This window comes from Pagrus pagrus (genome assembly GCF_965226575.1).
Source record: "Pagrus pagrus genome assembly, chromosome: 19".
Taxonomy (NCBI): domain Eukaryota; kingdom Metazoa; phylum Chordata; class Actinopteri; order Spariformes; family Sparidae; genus Pagrus; species Pagrus pagrus.
The window spans coordinates 14,230,295-14,255,706 of record NC_140203.1 but is presented as its reverse complement, the minus strand read 5'-3'; the positions used below and the strand labels follow the sequence as shown (position 1 = coordinate 14,255,706).

At 40.0% G+C, this 25,412-nt stretch overlaps 1 protein-coding gene and 1 long non-coding RNA gene across 4 annotated transcripts in view; one reads left to right on the top strand and one right to left on the bottom strand.

Moving 5' to 3' along the window:
• LOC311275256 overlaps positions 1 to 25,412 on the top strand; it is a 52,035-nt gene that overhangs the window by 7,073 nt on the left and 19,550 nt on the right. For 2 of the 3 annotated variants that reach the window (XR_014624854.1, XR_014624855.1), the window contains exon 3: positions 12,895 to 12,981. This is a non-coding gene — a long non-coding RNA (uncharacterized lncRNA). Of the gene's footprint in view, positions 1 to 1,499; positions 1,650 to 12,894; positions 12,982 to 25,412 lie in introns of those variants that run through there. The other variant, XR_014624856.1, reaches the window with a different exon arrangement.
• The window catches only part of gnaz (guanine nucleotide binding protein (G protein), alpha z polypeptide), a 30,805-nt gene continuing 13,809 nt past the window's right edge, over positions 8,417 to 25,412 (bottom strand). Inside the window, exons 2-3 of the mRNA XM_084383620.1 lie at positions 21,876 to 23,201; positions 8,417 to 8,769 (exon numbers count right to left, since the gene is read on the bottom strand). Coding sequence (XP_084239746.1) covers positions 8,425 to 8,769; positions 21,876 to 22,598 — 1,068 coding nt within the window. The 5' untranslated portion in view covers positions 22,599 to 23,201 and the 3' untranslated portion in view covers positions 8,417 to 8,424. The remainder of the gene's footprint in view (positions 8,770 to 21,875; positions 23,202 to 25,412) is intronic.

Here is a 25,412-nt window from a genome sequence, read left to right as displayed (position 1 = left end):
ATAGCATTGTCTGTGGGACGTTACTAAGCTGAAGTGCTTTACTGAATCATCAACCAGCAGAAACATATCTTCAGTCATATGCAAATCTGCAAGCAAACATTTTATCTTCAACATTTTAGCTTGTTCTCGCCAAGCGTTAAATTAAAACATTTTTCTTTAATATCTCTGGCGGAGTTTATTGCAGACATTCACATTTGGATGTGAGTGAACGTATAATTGTTAGCAACACCTTGGTTTGGGAAAATAGCATTTAACATTAGTGATGTGATGTAGTACTTCCATGAAACCACTCCCCACTGTTATGCCCCATAATGAACACTGTATGGAGTTTCAGCAACGACATGTATCAGCTACCCCAGAGGATTGCATGTACCTGTGCAGGTGGATTGTGACAGAGTCATCGTTTGGCAAGAAACATGGTCTCCGCATATACGGGAAGGCAGACAAGTAGTACAGTTGGGCCAGGCGTAGTCCTTGCGTACTTGCCTGGACCGTGTTTCTGCCATCTGTCTATAGTTGGTCTATCTGACAACGCTGTGTTGGTGTTATTCCTGGAACATCATAGTTAATGTTGCCCCAGGATGATCTGTTTTTAATTATTAAAAAAATGACAGATTGAGTTCAGGACTCTCACCTTTCATTTTTACTTTTTAGTATTTTGTTGCTGTTTGGTTAGGTTTAGGAAAACATGGTTTTGGATTAAAATAGACACTTTAAAATAGACATTTGACACGTGTTACAAAGGAAAACTTCTACCATTTGCATATTTTGGCTGTGATTGTGATTGGCTGTGACTGTGATGCTACATCCTTCTACCAAGTTTCCTGAAAATCGTACCATTATTTTATCACTGCTGACAAACAGACAAATAAACAAACCGATCAGAAAACATCCTTGGCGGAGGTAATAAGAGAAATGGTAATTAAGTGCTGTAGCATTCCAGTGATCAGCTCCTATTGCTCATATCAGTTGTGGCGGTGTGACTGCCAGTACACTTTTTGTCTCTGTCCATCAGTCTGACAGTTTATGTTCCAGTCTAGTCGAGTCCCACACTGCAGATGGCACGTACGTGGGACTAGCAGGCTGGCATGCCTACCAGTGCTACAGAGGGATGGGGGTGTTAGTTTATGTATTTGCTTGTGTTTTCTGCATTTTCATTGCGTTGTTGAGTCTGTTTCTCATTTTGCTTGTGTTATATTTATCTGCAGTTTTCTGTCATCTCTTGAGTTGTTGATCTGGTCTATTGTTGCAACATTAATTGAATTGGCACAAGGTCATGTTTTTAAAACTGAAGGAGGTTGAACCCTGATCATGGGGATTCCACTGAAATGAAAAGATTTCTTTTTGACATTTATAAACATTGGTGTGACTGAGGCCAAACCCTCTGCCTGATTGTTGTGATTCAGTCTGCATTGGACACCCATGTGCAGTCACACCCAATGTCCGTGTTTAGTTAAATATCAGTCATATTTACGTATATCCTTTGCTTCAGCAGGGGAATGTTGGCCCAAAACTTATTTGACGTCCCTAAGCACTGTGAGACTTGATCCAAGCTTCAAGCATCACTAAGGACCTGATAAGGGAGGCCCATGTCTTCAGTACATCTCTGAGGACCATCGGACCAACTCAAGCCTGTGCTTTTGGTCAAGGTCAGCTACTGGAGAATTAACTGAATATGCCTGTTTTTAATGTATATTGGGGAAACTGGAGCACCCAGAACAAACGTACACAAGCACAGGGACAGCATGCAAACTCCACACAGCAGCACAGTAATTAGTTACCTTGTTAGGCCAGACATTGTTCTCCTGTTGATAATATCAAATGAAAGGTTCAGTCATGAGCTGACTTGTTAATGAGGGCATTGTATGGAAGGCTTCCTGGAGAAGTGCTAAAGACAGAGGTTATGTTCACTTAATATACCTGTAGAGGAAGGCTGTGGACGGTTCACTTGCCAGTCCGTCTGCAGGGCCCACAGTCTCCTGGCATATCCGGCTGGCACAAGAGGAGGGCTAACAAAACGACAACAGAGCCTGCGGAGAGGGCCTCAAGTTGGCCTTGGATAAAAAGAAAGGATTTCAACACAACACATATTTGTGGGATTGTAACAGTTCTATGTACAGATGGCAGAGGCCTTTGTTATTAAATCCACGTGGCCATTCATTTTAGCTGCTTGTCCTCAGCAGATAAGCATGTACGTAGGGTTGAGCTCGCACTCTTCATGACCTTGTGCTCGCGGGGGCCAAATTTGTGCACGCTGAGCCGAACTGCTCCTTTTCAAAGATTATGTACACCATGGAGGGGTTCAATTTCTGCGTCTTAACTAGTCTCTTGCCTCCTTTTTGGTGCAGCAGACACAACGTCTACTCCCATTAAAAACATTTAAAAAACAGAAGCATTTGAATACCGATTTCGATGTTGATTACCATGGCACGTGGAAGCTTTGAAGCATTCAGGTTAGCCCTAGTGTTACTGCTTATACACATGTTGCTAATAATTAGCGTATTAAATATTCATTATACTTGTATAGACATTTCCTGATATGTAATGGTAACCCTGGTGCGAACAGTGGGCACTGGTTGCATTTAATTTAATACACAGGCTTTTATAACTTTTACAAATTAAAGGTACAAACAGCGATTCTGGAGAAGGGTAGCTGACAGTTGATTCTCATTCCGAGATCATCAACTACCGAGCCGTCCACCAACCCAAAGCATCGGTTTTGACAACCTGAGAATGAGACTCAACAATCAACTTAGAAGTTGCATCTTATAAAAATTGACATAACGACTTAAAGTGGCTGCATTAGATGCAAGTGCAGTTTAATGCAGAAATTACCAAGGGATGCATGCTGAAGAAGAGCTTGACAGAAGCTCTAATGGATGTAATATGGGTCACAAGAAGGTTTTGTGAGGAGGGCAGCGGCTCTAACCAACTCAAAGACAGATGGTTCGCCGCCAGATGTCAGGGAGGGGTTGATGATATGAGTCGGGAAGTAGAGCAGATCAACAGCGATGGTCCCCGGGAGGGGGAGAGGGGTCAGAGAGAGCAGAAGTTAAGTCTGCTCATGGGAATCTTTTTAGGATGTCATTAAGGACGGGTTGAGGCAGACATTAAGCTCATGTTAGAGGGGTCAGAGAGGGGGAGACAGTGACTAGAGGGTAGCCTGGAAGATGAGCCTTGGCTGTCATCGCTGTCTTTGTGGAGTGAACAGAGGAGGGAGGAGTGACCGCTGAGACGACAGGGGAGGATGATGCTGAGCTTCTGAAGCAGGAGACTGGGGGTAGTAAATGTGCCAGCAGAGAGAGAGGAGATACTAAAACTCCCTCAAGAAAGCCAGACTTATGGAATTTTCTCCTCGCTGCCCAAAGGCTTGTCCATTTGATTCACCAGCTGGTTTACAGCCAGGGAGCGGGTGGGAGCAGATAGAGAAGCTTAGAGGAAAGGGGAGAAGGTCCATGGGGGATCACGGCAGGTATAAATGTTGAGGTCACTGAGGAGACACAGAAAGGACTCATCTGGAGGGAGTAAAGACGGGAGCTAGGCGAAGGTAGAAGCAGAGAAATCACAAGATATACTTTGTGGTGGTGTGAGGAATATCAGTTAAGAAGAGATCTTATAAAGGGGAGCAGAAGTGCAGGTCAGCAACTGGGAAAGGGTCAAGTTAGATCAGTGGCAAGGCCCTTCTTCTTCTCCCTTTTTTTCCTTTAAAGAAATGTCTGAATGATTCAGGAGGCCTAGAAATAGACTGTGCCGTGGAACATGCCAGGGATTATAGATATTTATTGTTTCAGAACTGTCATCATAGGGCCAAGAATTTCTATTTGTGCCCATGGTTGTTTGTGAACTACTTACATTTTTAGAAGTGCCCTCAATCCCTTTTATGTTATTAGATATTGGATGTCTCGATGCTGATGACAAATCTCAGTTGGGCATGGCCCCATCTTAAATCTTCAATCTATAAACTAAGCTTTTTTTTATGTTTGAAGTAAACTATTTCTGTTCAGGATTCCTAAGAATTATAGCAACCTGTCAGAGATAAGTGAACTTGCATAAAATATCTAGGGTTGATCAACCCATTTTTAAAGGTCTGGTTCTTATTTACTGATAGCAAACCTGTGAATGTTTACCTTGTGTCTTGTCCCAATTTCACGCAGTTCCTCCATACTATATCTGATACCATCTCATTTTATTGAACTGTTGGACAATTGATAGGCGGATTTGCTTTCTTATAAAGTGTTATGACAAGTGACCTTTCTTAAACATCATATTATCTGTTACACTGTCGATATTACAAAACATTAAGGCCCAATCCCATTATACCTTTGCCCCTACCGCTTAGCCCTACTCCTCTGTTTTGCTATTCATGCCGAGGCTACCTGATTCTTGTTGGGATATTGCGGTAGGGTACATGGCCGTCCAAGTAGAGGGACTTCAGAGGCGCACTTCAAATCCAGGGTTAGGAGAGCTCTGTTGTTTCAATGTGTTATGGTCGTTTGCTATTACTTATTTGTGCGTGACTGTCTGTGTTTAAATTTTAAACATTTTAACATTTTAACTTAAGTCCAGCAGCAAAGTTGCTGCACCTGTACTGCTCCTCTAGTATCAGTGCAGACTGGCAGGGTAGGAGCACTGGTCGCTGATGTTAGCCTTTAAAGCGCTTCTAGTGGCCAGGTAATGATGCAGTGTTCTTTATTATTCGATGACTTGATTTATAGAGTGAAGTTATGAACGAATTGTGACCGCATTGTTTTCCCCATCAGATAAATGGCAAATATCGTTGTGATAGTACCAGGGTAGCTACAGTAACACAAGAGAAATTACCACAGCTGAAGATGACATTTTGGAAATGTCTGGTAGTGTCTGTTGAACAGCTACTGATGATATGTGAGGGTCTTGAAGGGTTATCCCATTTCATGGAGGAAGATTTCAACAGCTACCCCTTGTAACTGTGTGAGCGGCGAGTGTGCACTTGAAAACAAGTGTTTTTTTGGACCAAAGTGGTAGTAGTCCTATTCCTTAACCTCCGTTTTACTGTATCTGTTGCATTAGTTACTTTGTAGTGTATGTTGTACAAGTGCACTTTTTTACTTATCCTATATGTATCTTCTCAGTTAAACTGTATGATACCCAGTTCAAATTGACAAATGTATTGCACTGAGCCATATATACGTACTTACACCACAATTTAATGGGATTCCAGCCTTGCACGTATGCACAGTGTGGGTTTGGTCTGGATGATGGTCTCTCTATTACTTTCTACAACCTTGTACAACTTTTAAGTTAGAATTCAACAGTTTTTTGTGTTAAGTTTTGTCCGTATGTTAATATAATACATCTTTAACAGTAAATACTAAGAATGGGAGGCATGTGACTTAAATCCCTGTATCATTGCTGTTAAAATGTCATTGTTGCTGTTTTAATAGATTTAGGAGATGTGGTATTGGCTAAATAATCTGGAGTATTTGTGCTTCTGCATTTACTTAGTATTGCTTTTTATTGTCATTCCAAGCAATTTCACTTAGATCAACAAGACTTTTAATAAGTGGCGCCTATGTTAATGTGTTCCAGACACTTAATTGCTTTAACATCAGCTTCTTAGCACCACCTTGTGACAAAACAGTCATGAGAAAACACCACCACTTTACCATTAATACTTGGAATTTCACGTCAAGTTACTTCCTGATTCGATTTAATGTATAAACTAAGAACATTTCTATACCTCCCTTGATTTCTTTAGCAGATATCCTCCCAGTCTGTAACTCAAGTCATTTTATGGTTGGCACCATCTCCTACCACATGACAGTCACAAGGCTTGATTTCAGCAGGACTCTCCCCTCTCAGCAGTGGATTTTATTTATGTTCATCTCTCAAACAAATTCCCACTGTTGCTTAAATCAATCCACAAAAGAATACACCCGTGACCTGCAAGCTTGTTTTTTTATACAGCAATGTATATTGTGCAAGTAAAAGATGAATAAAATAGTTTTAAAAACCATCAACCACACAGTACTGTAATGTTTTATGTATGGTCCCGAGTCTGATGCACCGGAAGCTTTTTGAATATTTAAGTAATGTTTAAACATAAAAAATAGTCATATATGAATGTAACATAAAGGTAACAGACTAGCGTGCTTGGTTAAAAACATCCTCCTGTTTCATCACAGTCAGTGTATCATTTCGTGTCTAAATGTCTTTCAGAAGACACTAACCGTGTTAAGTGTTGCACTTTACAATTCGTAGAATTTATTGCGGTATGCCAAAGTCTCACTGCATGAATATTGCATTGAGTAACTTTTATTCTTTGACAGGCCCGTCAGCAGACACGTCAGGTCAGCTGGGTTGTATACACTAATTAGAGTGGAAAACTGTACAGCCCTGTACGCTGTCAACCCATCACACATAGGCCAAGTTCATTCAGGAGTAATTTAATTGCATACTTTATGTCCGAATTATTCTCGCCCCAGCGGCTACATTGTATGACGAGGACAAAAACACTTTCTATGTCGTGATTTGGACACAGGATTTCAGACAGTATGTTCTATTCCATGCCGCATATCATTTGATGCTGCATCATTATGAACGATAGTGGCATGGAGCGCCATCATCCCCCAAACACATTTAAAGCACTTTTGACACAACCACCACCACCCAAAAACACATTTACTACACCATGAAAATTTGCATAAGTTGTTTTATTCATAGTTATTGTCCTTTTTATACTTCTTTTTTAATTGTTTTGTCTTTTGTTGAGGTGGACATCCCGTAAAGTCAAGCCTGAAGCCCTTTGCTGAGTTGTTTGCACATCACCCTCTGAACTGAAAAGAAAGGGTAAGAGGAGGAGTGGAGTGGGCTTTTTCCTCCCTCTCTTTCTCTCGCTCTCTCTTTATCTCACTTACAGTATCCAAGCTCAACCTTTATTTTCATTTGTTTGAACAAAGAGTGTACCTTACAGTATATTTACACATCATACTGACTGGCTGTTTAACAATTTCCACTTAGATAATGCAAGGAAGATTGAACTTTCAAGGTTTGCTTCATCGTTTTCATATTTTTCTACAGTCTTGTTCTCCTTTGATCCACTTTCTCCTCTCATGCTCAACTATGTAGTGAGATTTTCCTTGTTATCATTGTAGTCGTCATCACCACTATCATCATCATCATCATCATCATCATCATCATCATCATCTTTTCTATCATCATCATAATCATAACATTATAATCACCATTATTATATTGATATAACTCTTTTCAATAGATTCCTCTCTGACAACTGTACAATCGTACACAGTGTTTGACTTTTATATATATTTTTGGGAATATATTATTTAAACCTAAGAAAAGAGGAACATAATCCCAAAGAAAATATATTAGTATCCCAAAGTAACAAAATCATGCATGTTTTAATGTATTTGTCCATAAAAACAAAACAAAACAAAATATTAACGTAACGGATGGGATCTGGTTTTATTTACAAATTGATCTTGGCACTGTTTTTGTTGTCTCTTGCTGGAAACTGGAATGATCATAAAGAATACTTTTGACTCTGCGGAGCATAACATTCTCCGGGTATTATAAGTCAGTGACCTGCTATAAAAGGCAGGTTTGAGAGACATATTCTTTTTTTTTTTTAAAGCACAAAAAAGATAAAAGAAAGAGGGAAAAAGAACAACATTAGATAGTAGACCAAGGGGCAAAACAGAAATAGTGTGTAGAAAACATATTTCACTTCAGCTTTACACTGTGGCAGTTTCCTCTTTTAGGCAGAAACCCTGTGACATCATGTCTACTGACATTTTTTTTTTTTCCTCAGAAATACAGGCTCTCCCCACATCTCATCAGGTGCACTCACTGGTTACCATTGTTAGGGTGAAAATCCAAAAAGAGAACATTGATTCTGTCAAAATTCTTCCTGTAAAGCAGCATTAATTGACTCTGGCAAATAAAACAAAGTAGACAAACGTAACCGAAAACCACCAGTACAGACCTGCTACCTCAGGTTTGGCAGGCAGGTAGGGGTAGCTGTCTAAAATTTCCAGTGTTGCCTTGTCAGACAAGTGCTTGACTGTTGATCCAAGGATCTTGTGTGTGAGCAAACGTAAGGATGTGTGTGTGTGCATGTGTGTGTGTGTGCATGTGTATGTGTGTGTTTGGGTGTCTCTGCATACTCATATTCAGTGCAAACACATTGGGTAAAAATCCCATCTTGACCATGGCCCATCAGCTTTGTTGTTTCGACTGAAACACTTGGATCTACAGTATCGTCCAGCTCTGACCATCCTTTAACCTCATTTCATTTGCAGTTCTCTTTTGCACCTCCTCAAAGAGATAAACTGTCAGGCAGACTGACATGCCTTTTTGTTTATCCAGCCTGATGGTGGGCCGACCGCTTCACCCTCCCCCCACCCCCCCACCCAGCCTCAGGTCCTAGCACAGCCCAATGTACTTGAGATTGTTCTGGATGATCACGTCCGTGACAGCGTCGAACACAAACTGGATGTTGCTGGTGTCAGTGGCACAGGTGAAGTGCGAATAGATCTCCTTGGTCTCCTTGTTGCGGTTGAGGTCCTCAAACTGCCGTTGCACATAGACAGCTGCCTCCTCATAGGTGTTCTGACCTTTGTAGTCAGGGAAGCACACTGTCAGAGGAATGCGTTTGATCTTCTCAGCCAACAGGTCCTTCTTGTTGAGGAAGAGGATGAGCGACGTGTTGGTGAACCAGTTGTTGTTGCAGATGGAGTCGAATAGGCGCAAGCTCTCGGCCATGCGGCTCTGTGCAGATGTGAAGAGAGAAAGGGGAATAAGAAAGAAGATCAGAAAAGGATTTCACAGCTAAAAAAAATCTCGTAAATACAATGATTCCATTGTCATAACAGCAGGTGAGCGGTGTGTGCAGGAAGCTTGTTAATTATGTAGGCAATCAACACCCCGACGTCGCAACAATCACAAGGAGGTTTTACAATTCAATTATTCACCTTTTTTGGGTCTGTTTAGGGCACTGGCAGTTAAGGTTAGGGAAAGATCATTGTCTGTTTTAAAAAATAAAAAGTCAACAGTGACTTGGACATAAGATTTTTAATTTTTAAAAAAAGGCCAGGATCTTTCCGTAACCTTAAAGCAACATTATGTAACATGTTTACCTTAAAAAAACAGCTTCAAGGCAGAGAAGTTGTCTAGGGGCAGTAAATGTACAGTACAGGTTACATTTTGACCATGAATAAACTCTGCAGCTCCTCAAAACACAAAAACCTAAGTACAGACAGGAGTCTAGATTGGAAACGCTGCATTCTGGTATGACTGAACTTTATATGGCCCCCAATCACCTTATTTCACTCAAAGGATCGAGTTCGAACATAATCCAGGCAGCGATTTCATTTCACAACCTTATCATGACAACAATTTAGTACCTACAGAAATAAATTCTAGGAGACAGGGTTGGTTCAAATAAAAATGAAGACAAGATAAGAGGAGAACTGAAACCCATCCAGCACAAGTCCCAGATATCCACTTGACTAGCCAAAGGTACGGCTTGCTCTGTTTTGTCAACAGAGACTTGAGACTCAGACAGATGAAGACCTGAGTTTGAACTCTCACATTCTTCTCTGAAACAGCTGCTAACTTATTTTACCACCAATCTTGGTCTCCAAGTCCAAAACTGTGATCAGTGATCAGCCTTGTAAAAAAAAGCAAATCTTAATTAAGGTCTTTCAAATATTGGTACATCATCATTTATTTATAGCTATAACCTTTTTCTCCCTAACAAAGTTCGAATCAAAGACTTAATTTACAACTTTATAATATAAGTCAGTGATGTCTAAAATATGTGGCTGGTATCTGCAACAAACCAGAACCCATAACACTGTACCACTGTTCAAAACGGGTTTTTTTTTATGTTATGTAACTTGTTTATCATTTAGTTTTTGTTTCATTAAACTCCACTTCAAATAGGGCATGACATTACAAAAATGCATTATTTTAAATAGAAATTCAACATTTAATTTGCAGGACGGTAAAAGATAATAGTTTTGATACGGAAGAAATATCTGTCTGTGTGCGTCCCTGTGCTTACATACAATTTGAGCTCATGTGTTGTTAAATGTTTAAGAGAAAAGAAAGGAAAAGAGAGTTGATCTGTTCATGGCTGCCATGTGGCGACTGGCCAGTAGCTTGTGACTGGGAGGCTGTCAGATGGAAGACTGCTGTTTAAAAGGTTACAGACACAACATAATGCTCTGAGCAAATCACAAGACCTGCACAGCATGAAAAAAAGATATTGAGGGGAATAGCAAAGGATTAGACAATCCTAATGCAGATTCAAAGCACACCCTGATTGTTCAGTGGTGTAAGTGCGCTATTTTTGGGTAATGATGAAAAGGCTATGAGAACACAAAGATTCATATAACCTTAAGATGTAGCCTCAAAAATGTTTTACAAGTTCAAATGTACAGTAGGTTATAAAGATTATGTCACCATGTTGTATTATTTGTGTCCATAAAAGTTGCCTCTTTATATTAAATTAGTGTGTGTGTATGTACAAAAGTATGAATTGAGACACTGTGAATTGAACAAATAAAGAAATTAGATGATTTAAAGCCTGACAGAAACTTTCCCAGTGAGATTAATGTCATATGCATCTTCATTATTTTGCCATGTTTTTGTCGTATGTGTGTTCTATCTGACTCTTGGGGGGTTAAACTGAGTGCTGTGCCATTATAGCTTTCAGCCAGTCAAAGCCCTGAAGCCGCCCCGCTACTTAATAATTTCTACAACATTTCTCATCTAAAAAGAATTCACACTTGACATTAGACTTAATTGGATCCTCAGCAATACACTTGCCAAGCGTGAAGTCAAGCCAAGTGTGGAGTCAATTTGACGAACTGTTGTCGAGATAAGCTACGGACATACAGACAGACGATTCTGTGCTTTATGTAGGAGTAGATACATTTTAGATTCTTTAATTACCGCAACACACTCATTGCAAATTAAACAATTGGAGATGGTGGTAAAATTAACAAGTACCTGCAAGTCCAAACAGTGTTTAACTGATGGTTTTCATTGTCAGTTTCATGTTTTAGGATAAGCAGAGACATATTTTCAGTAGTGCACTTGAAGAGGTTTTGAAAAGCAACTAAGCGTGATCAGAACTCTGTCACATGAAAATAAAATGTTGATTTGTGATACCCAATACCAATCCATACATCTTGCCCTATCAGCACTCCGCAAAAAAGGGAAAAAAGAAAGAAAATACAATAGCTCACTTGACAGAGGAAAAATGTTTTTAATCCAGAATGTTAGTGATAAAGACTTGAATAAAAAAGAAGCAGTGTGATGAAGTAGACAGTATGAGTTTGTATATTACATTAATGAGCTTGTGTGAACATAGATATATAAACTTAAGATGTGGTTTACATATGGAGGTAGCTTCTGGGCTTGATGTGCCCCGCATGCCGCTAACTGAATAGACTGCTTGTGAAAACATTTTTCCAAAAAGACTTGTTGTTCTACTAATGAATGAGCTATTGTTTAAACAACTAAAGTAATAATAATAACTTCATTTATAAAGCACCTTTCAAAACATGTTTACAAAGTGCTTTACAAGCAGGGTTACACAGTGCAGTGATAAAAAAATATGATAACTGATAAAAACTAATGAAACAGGAATCGTGCAATCAGATAAAATAAAGCTGCACCATTCACACAAGTTTTTAAAGAGGACACTGATGTCACAAACCTAAGATTCTCTGGTAGGGAGTTTCATAAATGAGGGGCCCTTATTCTTAAAGCCTGGTCACCTTTAGTGACACAGTGGAGTTAGGAACTGTGAAGAGGGTCCCAGCTGAGGATCTCAGGTTACGCACCAGCTCATAGGAGCCAAGAAACTTAGAAATATAGTTGGGGCCAAGACCCTGCAGAGCTTTAAAAATGAAGCAATACATTTTTAAAACTAGTGAAAGGAGGCAAGGAGAGAAGTAATCTGGTCTTGTAATTTGAAGTTGATTTAAAGTTAGCATCTGCATTTGGAACAAGTTGAAGGCAAGAGCTGGCTGTCTGACTAAGACAAGAATAAAGGGCATTGCAATAATCTAGACACGATGAAATAAAGACATGAATGATCTTTCCAAGGTCTGCTTGAGGTGGAAGGCAAAGGTTAACGGGAGGTTGACTGGATAACAGTAATGATATTTGCAGGAGCAAGAAACAACGATTTCATGGAATCATTTAGTTTAAGGTTTTGTCAATCACTAAATGTCTGAGAGGCAAGATAAAACATTTGCCAAGTTGCCTGAATCATTGGGTCTGAAGGGGACATAAAGCGGAGTATTGTCTCCACAGGAGGAAAGATTAATGTTATTTTTGTGGATAGTAAGACCCAAGGAAAGCATGTAAGTAGAGAGCAGTAAGGGGCCAAGTATTGAGCCTTGGGGGATGCCACAAGGTAGGGGGCCTCAGAGGAAAAGGTTTAGCTAAATATTATTAAGAAACATCTATCAGTGAGTTCCAGGAGTGGAACCAATCTAGTCCCAAATGCCATTTTTCTAGATGATTGATTAAACTGTATAAACTATCAATGGAGGAGGCTTAAAATTGAGCAGTAAGTCATTTAAATGAAAAAAAAAAAAAAGAAATACAGGCAGAGGGAAATAAAATTAGTTTTTGGTCAACACAAATTGCATAAAAATGTATCTTGCCTTGCACTTAAGGGTTAAAACTACTCTTTCTCCATACATGTGTCTGCCTCTCTGCCTGTTCTCTCACATGTTACAACCGGGTCAGATTGAAACATAAGCTCTCCTTTCTGTATAGATATGTGTTCCCAGGGACAAAGACCAGCTTCTGAACCTTGTACACTACACAAAGTCATGTCAGTCTATTTGACCTCACTCCTTGTCTTTCCAGGGTGTCAAAACAAGAGCCCAGCTGCTAAGAGAGTATGGCAGGAGACAGCCAGCTGAGCCCAGGGAGTCTCACTACAGCGCTCGTACAGTAAGAGTTTCTTAATGGGGGAGCGGGAGGAGGGGGTAGAGCAACATCCAGGAGCACTAAAGCATGCAGACCCCCTCCCTTTGCTTCAAACACCCACTGATTCACAGATACGCAAGCACACACACAAAACACATACACTTATAGATATATATACGTACCCACACACAGACACACACACACACACACACACACACACACACACTATACTTTCCCCCTCGCTGCCTCCCGTCAGAATAGTCCAGAGGCGCAGGTCTTAATTAAGCTTAAGTATTAATGAGAAGTTTCATCCCAGTTTCATTGCTTTGTTTCCCATAAATACAAATTACTTAAAGTGTATGAGGTACTTATCCCCAGTCACTGTATTACCTGCAGTAGATGACCGTCAGCTCTCCCCCTGTGTGCAGAAGCGGAATAAGTTCAGGGAAGCAGAGCATTGTACTGCTAATGGGACTGACAGCAAGAGGTATTTTAGCCACCTAAAAGAAGACACAGCTAAAAAATATATATCCATTTAAGTGTATGCTATATTTTGAACATTTTAGGTGCTTTAAACCAACCCAGACATTAGCGTAATACAGTGCACGGCAGGCATAGCTGCGCTTGTGCGTGTGAATACAGATGCTGTACGGTTGAGGGAATGTAGTCTTAAAGGAAAGGACTCTCTGACGGCAATGTAAAGCACCAAAAATCTTGGAAATATAGCGTTCACTTTCATAGATATGTATTTTTTTAGATGGGACTTCTTTTAGGTGGCTAAAATACGTCTTGCTGTCAGTGCCGTTTAACAGTACAATGCTTTGTTTCCATGTCCATGCTTCGCGCTGCTTCTCCACACCGTGGGAGAGCTGACCGTCATCTACTGCGGGTAATACACTGACTAGGGATAAGTACCTCATATAACCCCATATCAAAAGACCCGAACTATCCCTTTAAGTGTGCAGCTACCCCTTCGTAATTCATTAAGGTTCAGTTTAAAAATGTCACTGCCAAACAAGAAAGGAGGAGGCCACTCAGATGGTTTTCTCTGTCATGTCAGCTAACACAGTCTTTTGGGTTTCGTATCTGCTGTATATTAATTTCTTTGTACTTTGTAAGAGTATGATGTATGACTAGTTTAGGTGAACTACCCTAATATGACATTGAACATGGATCGTTGTGTGAAGCTGCACCTTCAGACTTCAAACCGAAGCTGCTGCGGTAAGGCCCTGAAACGTAGTATGCTCTCTACCAGGTGAGATACTGGTATGACTTTCAGTAACGTTAAAGATAACTTGGATCTGGAAACAAATGATGAATATGTTTTTGCTATCACAGCAATAGCCAGAAAGTATAAGGCGAACATTGAAACCCAGTGTAAGTGACCCTCGAAATATTTGCAAAAACAGGCATGGCATGACTTTTTCCCTTGGCGTGTCCTTGAACATTCCCTCTGTTTCCTGGAAATCTCTATTTCAGAGCAGCATCATGTCATAGAAAGCAATTCAATTACATGATAGTAATGTCTTTGATAACCCATTAGGCGCTTAAGATGCTGTTGCTGTGTGAGGAAAATATCCCTGAATACATTGTGAGGCACTGTTCTGACACCTGCCTCTGTGTTTCTGGAGGGACAGTTTGTGCGATTTAAAAGTCATTTTACATTCAGATCAGTTCATACGTCGTCATTGCTGTGGCTAGAAAAGAAAAAGGGCACCTGACAAATTTGACACAGGAACATGAAAGACCAATAAATAATTTTCTGGTTGTCCTTCATGTGACAGGTAATTGATTCCCTTGTGAGAGATTAATGAAATAATAATTGAAACAATAGAAATAGCGCTGACACGGCAGTCAGTGTCTGCCTTGATGTTTTGCTAACGCAAGATTAAACAGCCACTAACCTCACAACGAGGCTTTTCATTTTCACCTCACATACACACAGAATTCGCCGCAGTTGCTCAGCCTCAGCCTGTGCATATAAACCTGCATTGCACATTCATAATAACGCACCCACAAACGCTCACGCAGGTACACAATACATGCATGCACATATACACCTCGTATCTATTCTCTCCAGCGCCGCTGTTTGTTCCCCCTCCCCTCCTCTCACCCTCCTCTCCCCTTCTCATCCTCCCTTCCCTAGTCACAGCTCACTGTCAACAGTGCAGGATTAGGAGCATTTGACTGGCCTGTTGCTAAGCAACGGTAACCATGGCAACCGATTCATTATGAAGACAGGGATGGGACAGGGAAAATGCATCAGGGAATGGGTTGATGGGTAAATGTTGTACTGTAATTATTCTGGTGTATTTTCTGTCTTGTGTGAGCTGGTAAACTGAAACTGAACCGTGTGGATTTGTTCTGACGAAGTTTGTTTTCTGTTTGTGTGACATTGTATAAAGCATTGAAGGTTAAATTCACTAAGATGATCACTAGGCACAACAAGGCGTCATTATAAAAACAACACCTTTTTCTCTAATGAGAACCTTTAAAGCAGCGGAAACGCTTTTGTATACATGTGTAGACTGTTTTCTGGAGCTAATGATCAGTGATTATCATAAAAATTTGCTGAAAAACTTCTGAATGACAGCCGAATGAGCGACTGAATTCTTCCTCAAACATCAAGCACACGGCCTCTAATGGCTGTGCCATTAAACTTCCATAATCCGTCCTTGTGTGTTGTTTTCTGTTAGATAAGAGATATTTCATGGAGCCTCTGTTCAAATATGCATAATGCTTCTATTGTTTTCAGTTCTCGCAACTTAGACTATGAAATAAAAGAGTCAGAGATGTACTTGAACTAAAATTGATGAGTCACCTCTGGTCCAGAAAGCTGAATCAGTAATTTTGTTGTGTTAAATGATTACCTAATCTCAAAAGGTTTCATTTCACATTGATTAATCAACTCTTTTTCATGCATATTGATTAAAAAGAACCTTGTACTCAGACGTGTGAGTGCTATGGTAAAGAAGGTCAAGATGTTTATGCTGACAGGTTCATGCTGGTCTTTTAACCAAGATGTCAGCATTTTCACTGAGTCAAAGAGTAAACATTACTGATGCAGGGATTAAAATTAAAAGCTCTAAAACTTTGATAATGTTATTGTAAGAGAGCCATTAATTAGAAATCAATATGCTACTTGAAAGCTTTAGTGCAAATGTATTCAACATTGCTTGAGGCTCAAATGTGACGTAAGTCATACCCCCACAGTGTCTTTAAATATCGCTCTATCTGTTAAATGCAGTTTGTTAGTTGTAAAAACAATGAATAAAAAATCTTTGCCGAGCCATTTAAAAGCAAATTATAATGCAAAAGCCCAAAGTTCAGGTATTTTGTCAAACTGTTAGCTCAAGCTGTTTTTGCCAAAGGATGTGGTCATGTTTTTGTTATCTAAAAATCTGCACAGTTGTCATTTTGTAAAATGCAAGCCGACCAGACAGATGGAACATATTTTCTTAGAAATATGTACACATTTCCCCTGAGATCAGCCTGCCTGATATTCTGCTGTTTACCAGAAGCTTTTTTCCTCTGTAGTCAATTGTCAGTATCTATTTTCCGGTAGATTGAAATATGTTGTTTTCTCCTTTAGCATTTGGACCTCCTTCAGATATATTTGAAGTATTTTTTTTAAGGTATTGTATATTGGTTTGTTCATTCTAAGGCATCATGTGTATTTTGTTGAATTTTTTTACATTTTGTATACTACAGTAGCTTGTCAGTATAAATCTCTGTTTGCACTTGAATCAGGGTCAGCTTAATGACCCATTCCTTTACCGTCACATTATACTGACCTTCATTCCTTGCAGTACCTAACATTAATCATAACTCATGCATAACACAACTTAACAGAAACCAACTAGGGTTTCACTGCTGGTTTATTCCCCTTCAGCTGTTGTATCAAGCACATTTTTGTAACCAAAGACATATAAAGCACACAGATAAATTGCAGATGTTTTGAGCATGTAAAGGCCAGTTCAGCAGTGTTGTGTCAGCTGACAGTGGTTATTGAAGTGGACAAGTCCAAGATGCAGGAATTCACAGTGGGGCCTTCTGTAGATGTCGAAGGAACCACAGCAACATACCTGCACTCAGTCCAGTAACATTTAGATCAGGTGCACAGTGAATGTGACATGTAGCTTCTTCTGTATTATACTGTACTGAGATTTCAGGGTGTGGCTCGATGCCCTGTATGGTCACCATTATGCTTTTTGTGTGCTATTAAAGCCTCTCAGTGCAATACAGGTTCAAATTTACCCGTTTATTCAGCACTTTATGGTGTGATTGCATAACTGTAAAACCACACCCCATCCACAGTGTGACATTCAGTTTAAATGATGTGTGAATAGATCATCTCTGTTGGTTATGCTTTAACAAGCTCTGTGACCTGATAGACTTCTACACATTTCTGCTGTAAGTACAGTATGTTCTATTCATAAATTCATAAAATTATAGTGTATAAATGTGTTTGTGCTTGAAGTAAAATATGCACAAGAAAATGGGGGTGTTAAGATGATGTTGCATCTGTTATAATACCACCTGCAGAGTATTGACAATTACATCAATATGGTGTTGAATCTGCACTGATTAATTTCATCCCAATGTTTTATACTTTCGGCATTTTCAAACTAACATCCTAGAAAATATCTCAGAGCTCATTGCTAATACAAAAGCCCAAAACAGTGTGCTGCTACATGTTTGAATAGTGTGGAGCTTTTCTAACAATGTGTAGTGGAGAGAGACCGTGCAAAAGTTAACCAGCTGAAGTACAAGTTAACCAACATACTGTACACCGCGCCATAACCTTTGTAATCTGTATGCTTGCTGTGCCTTGTGCAAAACCTCAGATGACTAATGTGATTGCTGAGAAATGGTATACTCTCTGCTTTGGTCTCTAGTCTCAATAAAATGGCTCAAACTAAATGTGGCTAACAAGTAGAGACTGACCGATAAATTGGTTGGCAGATATTTTCCAAGTTAACCAACGTTGGACAATATTGTTTTCTTTAGGAATTAGGATTAAGAAAAAGAAGCCTGTGTAATTTATAATTATTAAAGTCCTAGTGAAGTTTACTGATTCAGTGTTCTGCTGTCATTTTAGCCACTAAAGATTATTGTTAAGCTATAAATTATCCTGCCTCTGTGACATATTTTGTGTTTGATAAACACATTGTATTGCATTGTATATCAGATAATATAGATATATGGGAATGAACAAGCTAGCCTTTGCCAGTCACTAGATTAATTCATGCTATTCTGTCAGTGGCATGTTCTCATCAGTAATCAAGTACAACGATTTGATGTGGCTCAGAGGTACTGGGCATGGCTAGAAGAGAGACGCGCAACCTGCATGGACAGGTTTAGAAAATGCATTGGCAATTATATACTGTAGCTTCACATAACTGACTACATTTGAACAGCAGCTAATTTGTACTAAAAAAAGACCCCACTATGGATGTGCACTCGTAACACACCCCAGCAGTAGCAACAACATACAGACAACAATAGTATATCTGAAATACTTTAAAATACATCTAAGTCTACAAGATGTGTATGAACTAATTTGGTTGATGTGTGTGGATATTATGGTTAAAGGGTAACTCCACCAATTTTAAACGTCAAAGAGTGTTTTTACAGGTCTTGGAATATTACTACTGCATATGTGAAAAAAGTAGTAGAAAGCCTTTTGTGGCTCCAGAGGAAGCTGCATGTAATCTGATAAACTACTTTCAGTGGTGTCGCCCAGTAGCAAAATTGGTTTGCGGGTAATATAGGCAATGTATGTATGTAATGTAATCAGATTTTGGATAGGAAGAAGATTATGTGGGAAAAAAATGGCAATATTTTTGGCTCTTATGTATTGATTTTGAGAATTTGTTTTCAAACTAGGAGCAAGTCTGGACGTGCAACTAGTCATATCATTCATAAAATATCATCCTGTGCGTTTACAAAATGGTTTTCAGTGGCCCTTGTCTGTGTGTATCCAACAGCGTGATAGAAATGCAATGCTAGACCAGTGGACTGCTTTTCAAAATCTTGGGCTCACATTACCCACGATGCAGCTGAGTGACATCATCGGAGGAGATTTATCAGAGTACATGCAGCTTCCTCTGGAGCCACAAAAGGCTTTACGCTACTTTTTCACATATGCAGTAGTACTCCCCAAGACCTGTGAACACACTTCAATGTGTAAAACTGGTGGAGTTACCCTTTAATAGGAAGTGGTAACAAATAAATCTGTTAAGGCAGCATGCAACAAATGAGCACGGAAAATCATAGCCAGCATTAATGTCGGTAAATCACACGGCACATCAACCACCTGAAGGACCCCTGTTAGTACAATCAGAGGGTTTTTAAGCTTATGACGTAAAACACATCGAACTGTAAGGGCAGCCAATAATTCCATCACAATCCAACCATGAAAATGTCAGTATCTGCAGAAATCTTATTCATCCCAGTGGGCTCTGCAGAAGGGTGGTTGCTCTAATTTCAGGATACCTTTCCTTCTGGTGCTTTAGACCCATTGCTTATATCTTCCTCTCCTATCTCAGAATAATAAAAGTTGTTTTTTCTAGCACCTGTGAACTCCCATTGCTACACAGTGCCTTCACAACCTGCTAATTCTCACAGGTACAGCCTCACACTTTATACTGTGAACTCAATTAACACCACACTGCATTTTTCTTCTCAGACTTTATTTTTAACCTATACAACTAATTGATTTCATGTTCCAACCTGACACACTGTACACCCTGTTTTATGCGGGTAACCCGTGAATTATCAGGCCAGCTCAGTTACAGGAATGACAAAGTTTCCTTTGAGTTATTTCTAGGCGAGACCGTAAAAAGACATCAAGGTTAACACAGATACCGGAACCTCTTTAGGAAAAAATGTGATCATTCCTGTGAAGAAAATAAAAATAGCTGACCTCTCATAGTTGTTGAAGACTAAAAAAGTACAATAGTATCTACTGTTGGCCTGCCAGTATCTAAACAAGCAATAACTACCCAACTATTCCAAAACACTCAGATAAGAAAAATGGATATGCTATGGATAACAAATTGTTCAAAGTCCACAACCATGTAGAGGAGATAACAAACAAAAGACTCTCTCTTCATTGAGACAGTTTTAAAATAGCTTTGCTGTCAGTTGAAAGCAGAGTGAATGCATTTCACCCATTTCTACAAAGTCAGTCCACTCAACAACTTTGGATATGGACCATAAAGTTCAGTTAAGGTTTTCCAAACTGTTCATTAAACAAAACCGAATAAACTGTAGATGAATACTTGTATGTAGTAATTTTATTTAGGATGGAAATTAAATTAAAAAAGGGGGCGTAAAGTGGCTCTAGATGCCCTGTGATGATTTTACGGAAATTACACTCTGCAGTTACGTCTTAAACATGACCTGAAGGAAGATTTGATAAAAGTAAGAAAATATGGTTGGCAGAGCAGCCCATTAGTACAATAAATCCAATCAACAGTCTATGCCATATTGAATATCAAGGGTGGAGGAAATGGATTCGCATATGCATCACGATTTTCTCTTGAAAGACTATGACTCGATGCAGAAAAGACGTTGTGATAGCCTGTAACATTTTTAAAGGCTGGTCGTTTTTACGTTGCTCACAGCTGAATCAACTGGATGGTGAATCGTAAAGTACATACATAAACACGTGCATTGCGTTCATGTTTCAAAATAGGCTACTTCTTGATTTTTGGTGAGGATGGCTGACCATGAGCAAAACTATTGGAAGTAATTTGTGGATCATTACAAGTACACTCTTTATTTTAAAGCAGCAGGTAGTCACAGAGTGAGAAAAATAAACTATGTATAGAAATAAAAAGTTTTGATCCATCAAGATGCATCAATAATCATTTCATAAGCGAACCTTAGCCCATAACTAGAGATTCCCACCCCCAATGAACATCTTCCTGGCTTTTTGTAGCAAATCAGGTATCCTTCTTCCCCAAAGACTAGGTCATTCAGGCAACCTCTGACCCCAACATTTGAGGAGAGATTTTATTTAGCCTATAATCAAAGTTGTAAATATTTGCAACTATACCTGTAGACCTTTCGAACTAAAGATCCAACGATTAAACATTAACACTTGCATGTTTGTGTGGGCTCGTGTTTTCCTACTTCAAATAATAAGCTGTTGAGCAGGTTGGTGAACTGTGCATTTGTTCCCACCAAAGTAAACATGAGTCATTTAAAATGACAAAAAGGCAGACGTAATCTACTCGTTGTTCTGTACTGAAGTTGTTCCAAAATACTGTTGTGTTAATTGGAAGCAATCATCAAACAGTTTCCGTAAAATAATTTTGGGAGTAGCCCCTTCATAACTTCTTATAGCCAATATCATGTTGTTGCAAATAATACGTGTATGATGGAAACAAAAGAAAAGTGTAATCCCTCTATCTGTAACCACAGCATGGTTGTTGTTTTGAAGACGGGGATGTACAGAGAGGAAATGACACAGCAGAACAGGCTTATATTCTCAGAACGGTTAAACCATTTTATAGAAATATTACTTGTTTTGCAGTTTTGCCTTTATTCGCTATATGAAAAACATCTTATTCTCTCATTATTTACTTGTGCGACTGTCAGTTAATAATTCAAGATAATTGCAATAAATCAGATCATCAGTCACATTTTATCTGTCGCACATAAGAGTTTTATTCTTGCCATCTAATTATCTATTCCCGTGGTGAGAAATCAAGGTTAAATATCTTCTCACCAATTGTGTAAAATTTTAATAAGAGAGAATATCTGTATAATTTATGCTAATTGGGTTGAACTTTTGTCTTTGAGTCAGTGGCTGCTGAGTGCAAGCATATATTTGTGCATACATGTGTGCATATGCATACATTCACTATGAGTGAAAATGTGGGCCCTTTAAAACTGATTTCTCTTACCGTCTGGTTGTCCTCGTAGAGTTTGAGGTCATAGCCACTTAGCTCGACACAGAAAATGATTGCAGTCACGCCTTCGAAGCAGTGGATCCACTTCTTTCTCTCTGAACGCTGTCCACCCACATCTACCATCTTGAAGGTGAGCTCCTTGAAGGTGAACTTGTTCTCCACAATGCCAGTGGTCATGTCGCGGGATCGCAGGATGTCCTCTACAGTAGGGATATACTCAGCTGCAGAGATGCGGTCCAGGTCATTCAGGTAGTAGGCAGTGTTGTCCTCTAAGTGGTACTCATTGGATCGTTGAAAGCACTCCTGGACCCCTGAGTCAGCCCACAGACGTTTCATGACCCCCAGCAGCTCTGGAGTGATCTCCCCTTTGCTCTCAGCTGGCCCTGTGAGGGCAAAGAGCTGCACAGCGTCATAGGCGCGATCAGCATTGTGAAAGTCGATCTTGAGGGTGGTGAGGGCACGGATGATGCGGGTGAGGGAGTCGATGGCATTGTACAGGATGAGGGGCTTGTACTCCTTGCAAGCCTCCAGGTTGAAGCCTCCACTGTGGATGATCTTCATCTGTTTGACAATGGTGCTCTTGCCCGAGTTACTGGTTCCCAGCAACAATAGCTTGATCTCACGCCGCTGTCGCTGACTCTCTGACCGCAAGTGGCGGTCGATTCGCCGCGAGCGCCGCGCCGCTTCCTTCTCCTCCGAGCTCTGACGGCATCCCATGGTCCTCCACCACGTGGTGAGCGCAAAGGAACTCGTGCTGCTGCTTGATGTGAAAGCAAATTAGAACGAAGGGGTTCACTAAAAAGGAGTCGTTGGCGGAGTTGGACGGGGTTTTCACTAAAGGTCACGACTTGCTGGGGAAGAGGCAGACAAAATTTCCCAAGAGACAGGAGAGCCACCACACTGAGGAGTGACTCAGGAGTATTTCATTCTTTTTGTTCAGGTGCAGTCTGTGAGTCCTGTGTGGGCAGAACCCAGACTTGTGGGATGCCCACACAGCGCCTGGCACTGAGGTTGGACTGCCTACTGAAGCCAAGGGAGCTGGGGTTCATAGCAGGGGCTCCCCCTGAGGAAAAGCTCTGCAGGAAGGCTTGGGAATGTTCACTGATGTCAGTAGAGAAAGCGTTTGGGCTTGATGCGTGTGAATAGCAAAACTCCCTCACTCTCCTCCCACATGGCTCTTGTGGTGCGTTGCCCTTGTACTGCTTCTGCAACCATCCACCTCAGCTCAATGTTTGGCCTGTTTTCCTTGATCTTCCTGGTAAAATCTTCTCTTCTTCTTCTGTGGTGTGATATCTGCCCAACAACTGAAGGCCTCTGAGTCTGCCAAGACATAAGACAGAAAGGAGACATGAATATCATGCTTAAGACAGATAGGAGCAGTTTCTTCACTTTCCATCCAATCATTAACATATACTGTATGTCAAAGGAATAGTTCAACATTTTAGAAAGTATGATCATTTCTTTCTCTCTTGAGTAAGATGAGGTGATTGATATTGCTCTTACATCTGTGTGTGAGGTATTGAGCTGGAGCCAGGAGGTAGTTAGCCTAGCATAGCATGGAAACGGGGAAAACAGCTTGCCTGGCTCGGTTTAACAATAAATCGACCGTCATATCTGAAGCTCACTTACCAACACTTATCTTGTTTGTTTAATCCAAACACAAGCAGATATGTAAAAATCATGGCGGTGGTTTTAGAAAACCACATCACTTTACTGTAATGCAGCCTTTAAAACCAGGAAAAGACAACACTAAAGTCATATCACGATATAACAGTATCCAAAATCTACGTCCATATATAGTCTCATATCACAGTAACGACATATATCGTATATAATGCCCAGCCCTCAAAACAAATGTAATACTCTACCTTTGTTCAGCATATGGAAATCTACTGATTGCAAAGAAAGCATATTCAGTCACATGCCTACTAACCTGCATACTTCCCATTCAGCCATTGCCATGCTACCCTTATTCTGTGTACACTGCCTCTTCAGATTTCTGCTCCTTACACTCACACACCCCAGCTCTCTCTCCTTCTGCAGTCCTGTGTTACCATAGACTCGAAGCCAAAGTAGATCTCAGCTGACCACGCCTACCCATTTAACACCACCGTGCGCACACACACACACATATGCACTCATTATATACACAATCAAGGTCAAACATACGCTTAGAAACAGGCGCAGAAAAACAAACTTCAGTATTTGAAAAGAAACTGATGCAGAATTAACACGATAAATGTGTTTCCTTGTAACAAATAGCATACTCTGCTATTCAGACTACAACACAGCACCGCTGACTCCCCTCGTTTTGGTCTGAGATACTCTCAGAGCGGCTTCGCAGAACGACATTAGGTGAAATGCTTATTTACTATGGCAGTGGAAAATAACAGGCTCAAGCCAGCAGGTCTCTCTCATGCTTTCATACCGCTGCAAAGCCCCTTCTCCTTGCCCAAACATCTGTGTTTTTATCCTTAAGATTCTACACTGTGATCATAAAAAGAGCGAAAATATTTCTGGGAAAATTTCATTCTGCTTCTGCTTTGATATATAGCATTAGCTGTTCAGGAGGTTGCACTTTTACTTTAATAAAACCACTACTGAATTCTATCATGTTCAGGGCATGCATTCAAACAAAATATTGTCTTATTGTATATAATACATTTAAAGGAAAAACAAATTTGGAGCAGTGGCTGCCTGTGGGATTCTGTGATAAATAGATGCACATTAAAACAAGCTGCATGCTATTGGCTGAGTAACAAATGTGAAATCATACTGTGGCCTAGTTTTGTTGGCGAAACTATACTCCGCAGACCTGTCACATAGAGAGAGAGAGAGCATTTCTCAGAGCTCGGTGAGTGAGGTCCACTCTTCAAATGACTGAGAGGACAAACAGAGCAGAACAAAGCCATAACAAAGCATCACAACACAAACAGAGTGGAGAGCATTGTTTCCTGGCTCCAGGCACCTGACTACCCTCTCAAAATGGCATAGCCAGCCAAACCGGTTAATGCACATCACTGATTTTGAGAGCCTATGAAACACATTAAAGCTGCGTGTAAAGTCTTTTCAAATTTGCTATTTCAGAAAAATGCAGCACTTGCATTTTCACATTATTTGAAGTTGCACCACTTCAGATAATTGCTAAGTGTGTGCCGACAGTGCAAAATCAGTGTATATTATTATCACATTAAATTTATATTAAAATGACTCCCCGTGCTATTACACAGCATGGAAGAAAACGTGGTCCGTTGCTGCTTACCTACACCCAAACTAGAGCATAACACAGCGGGATGAAATGCCTGGAAGTGAGAAGAATTTCAACCAAAAAATAAACAAAAATTAATTAAGGAAGTGCCCACAGGTTGAAAACATGCTCACTCTTTATAACAAATTACAAAGCCTAATTTAAAGTTGAAATAGCTCCAATTGTAAGCAACAACAAATAACTAAATCCAACAAAATGATTTACTGACTTTACCCAATAAGAATACTTCTCCAGGCTTACCTCCTCTGGTAACTCAAATCTAC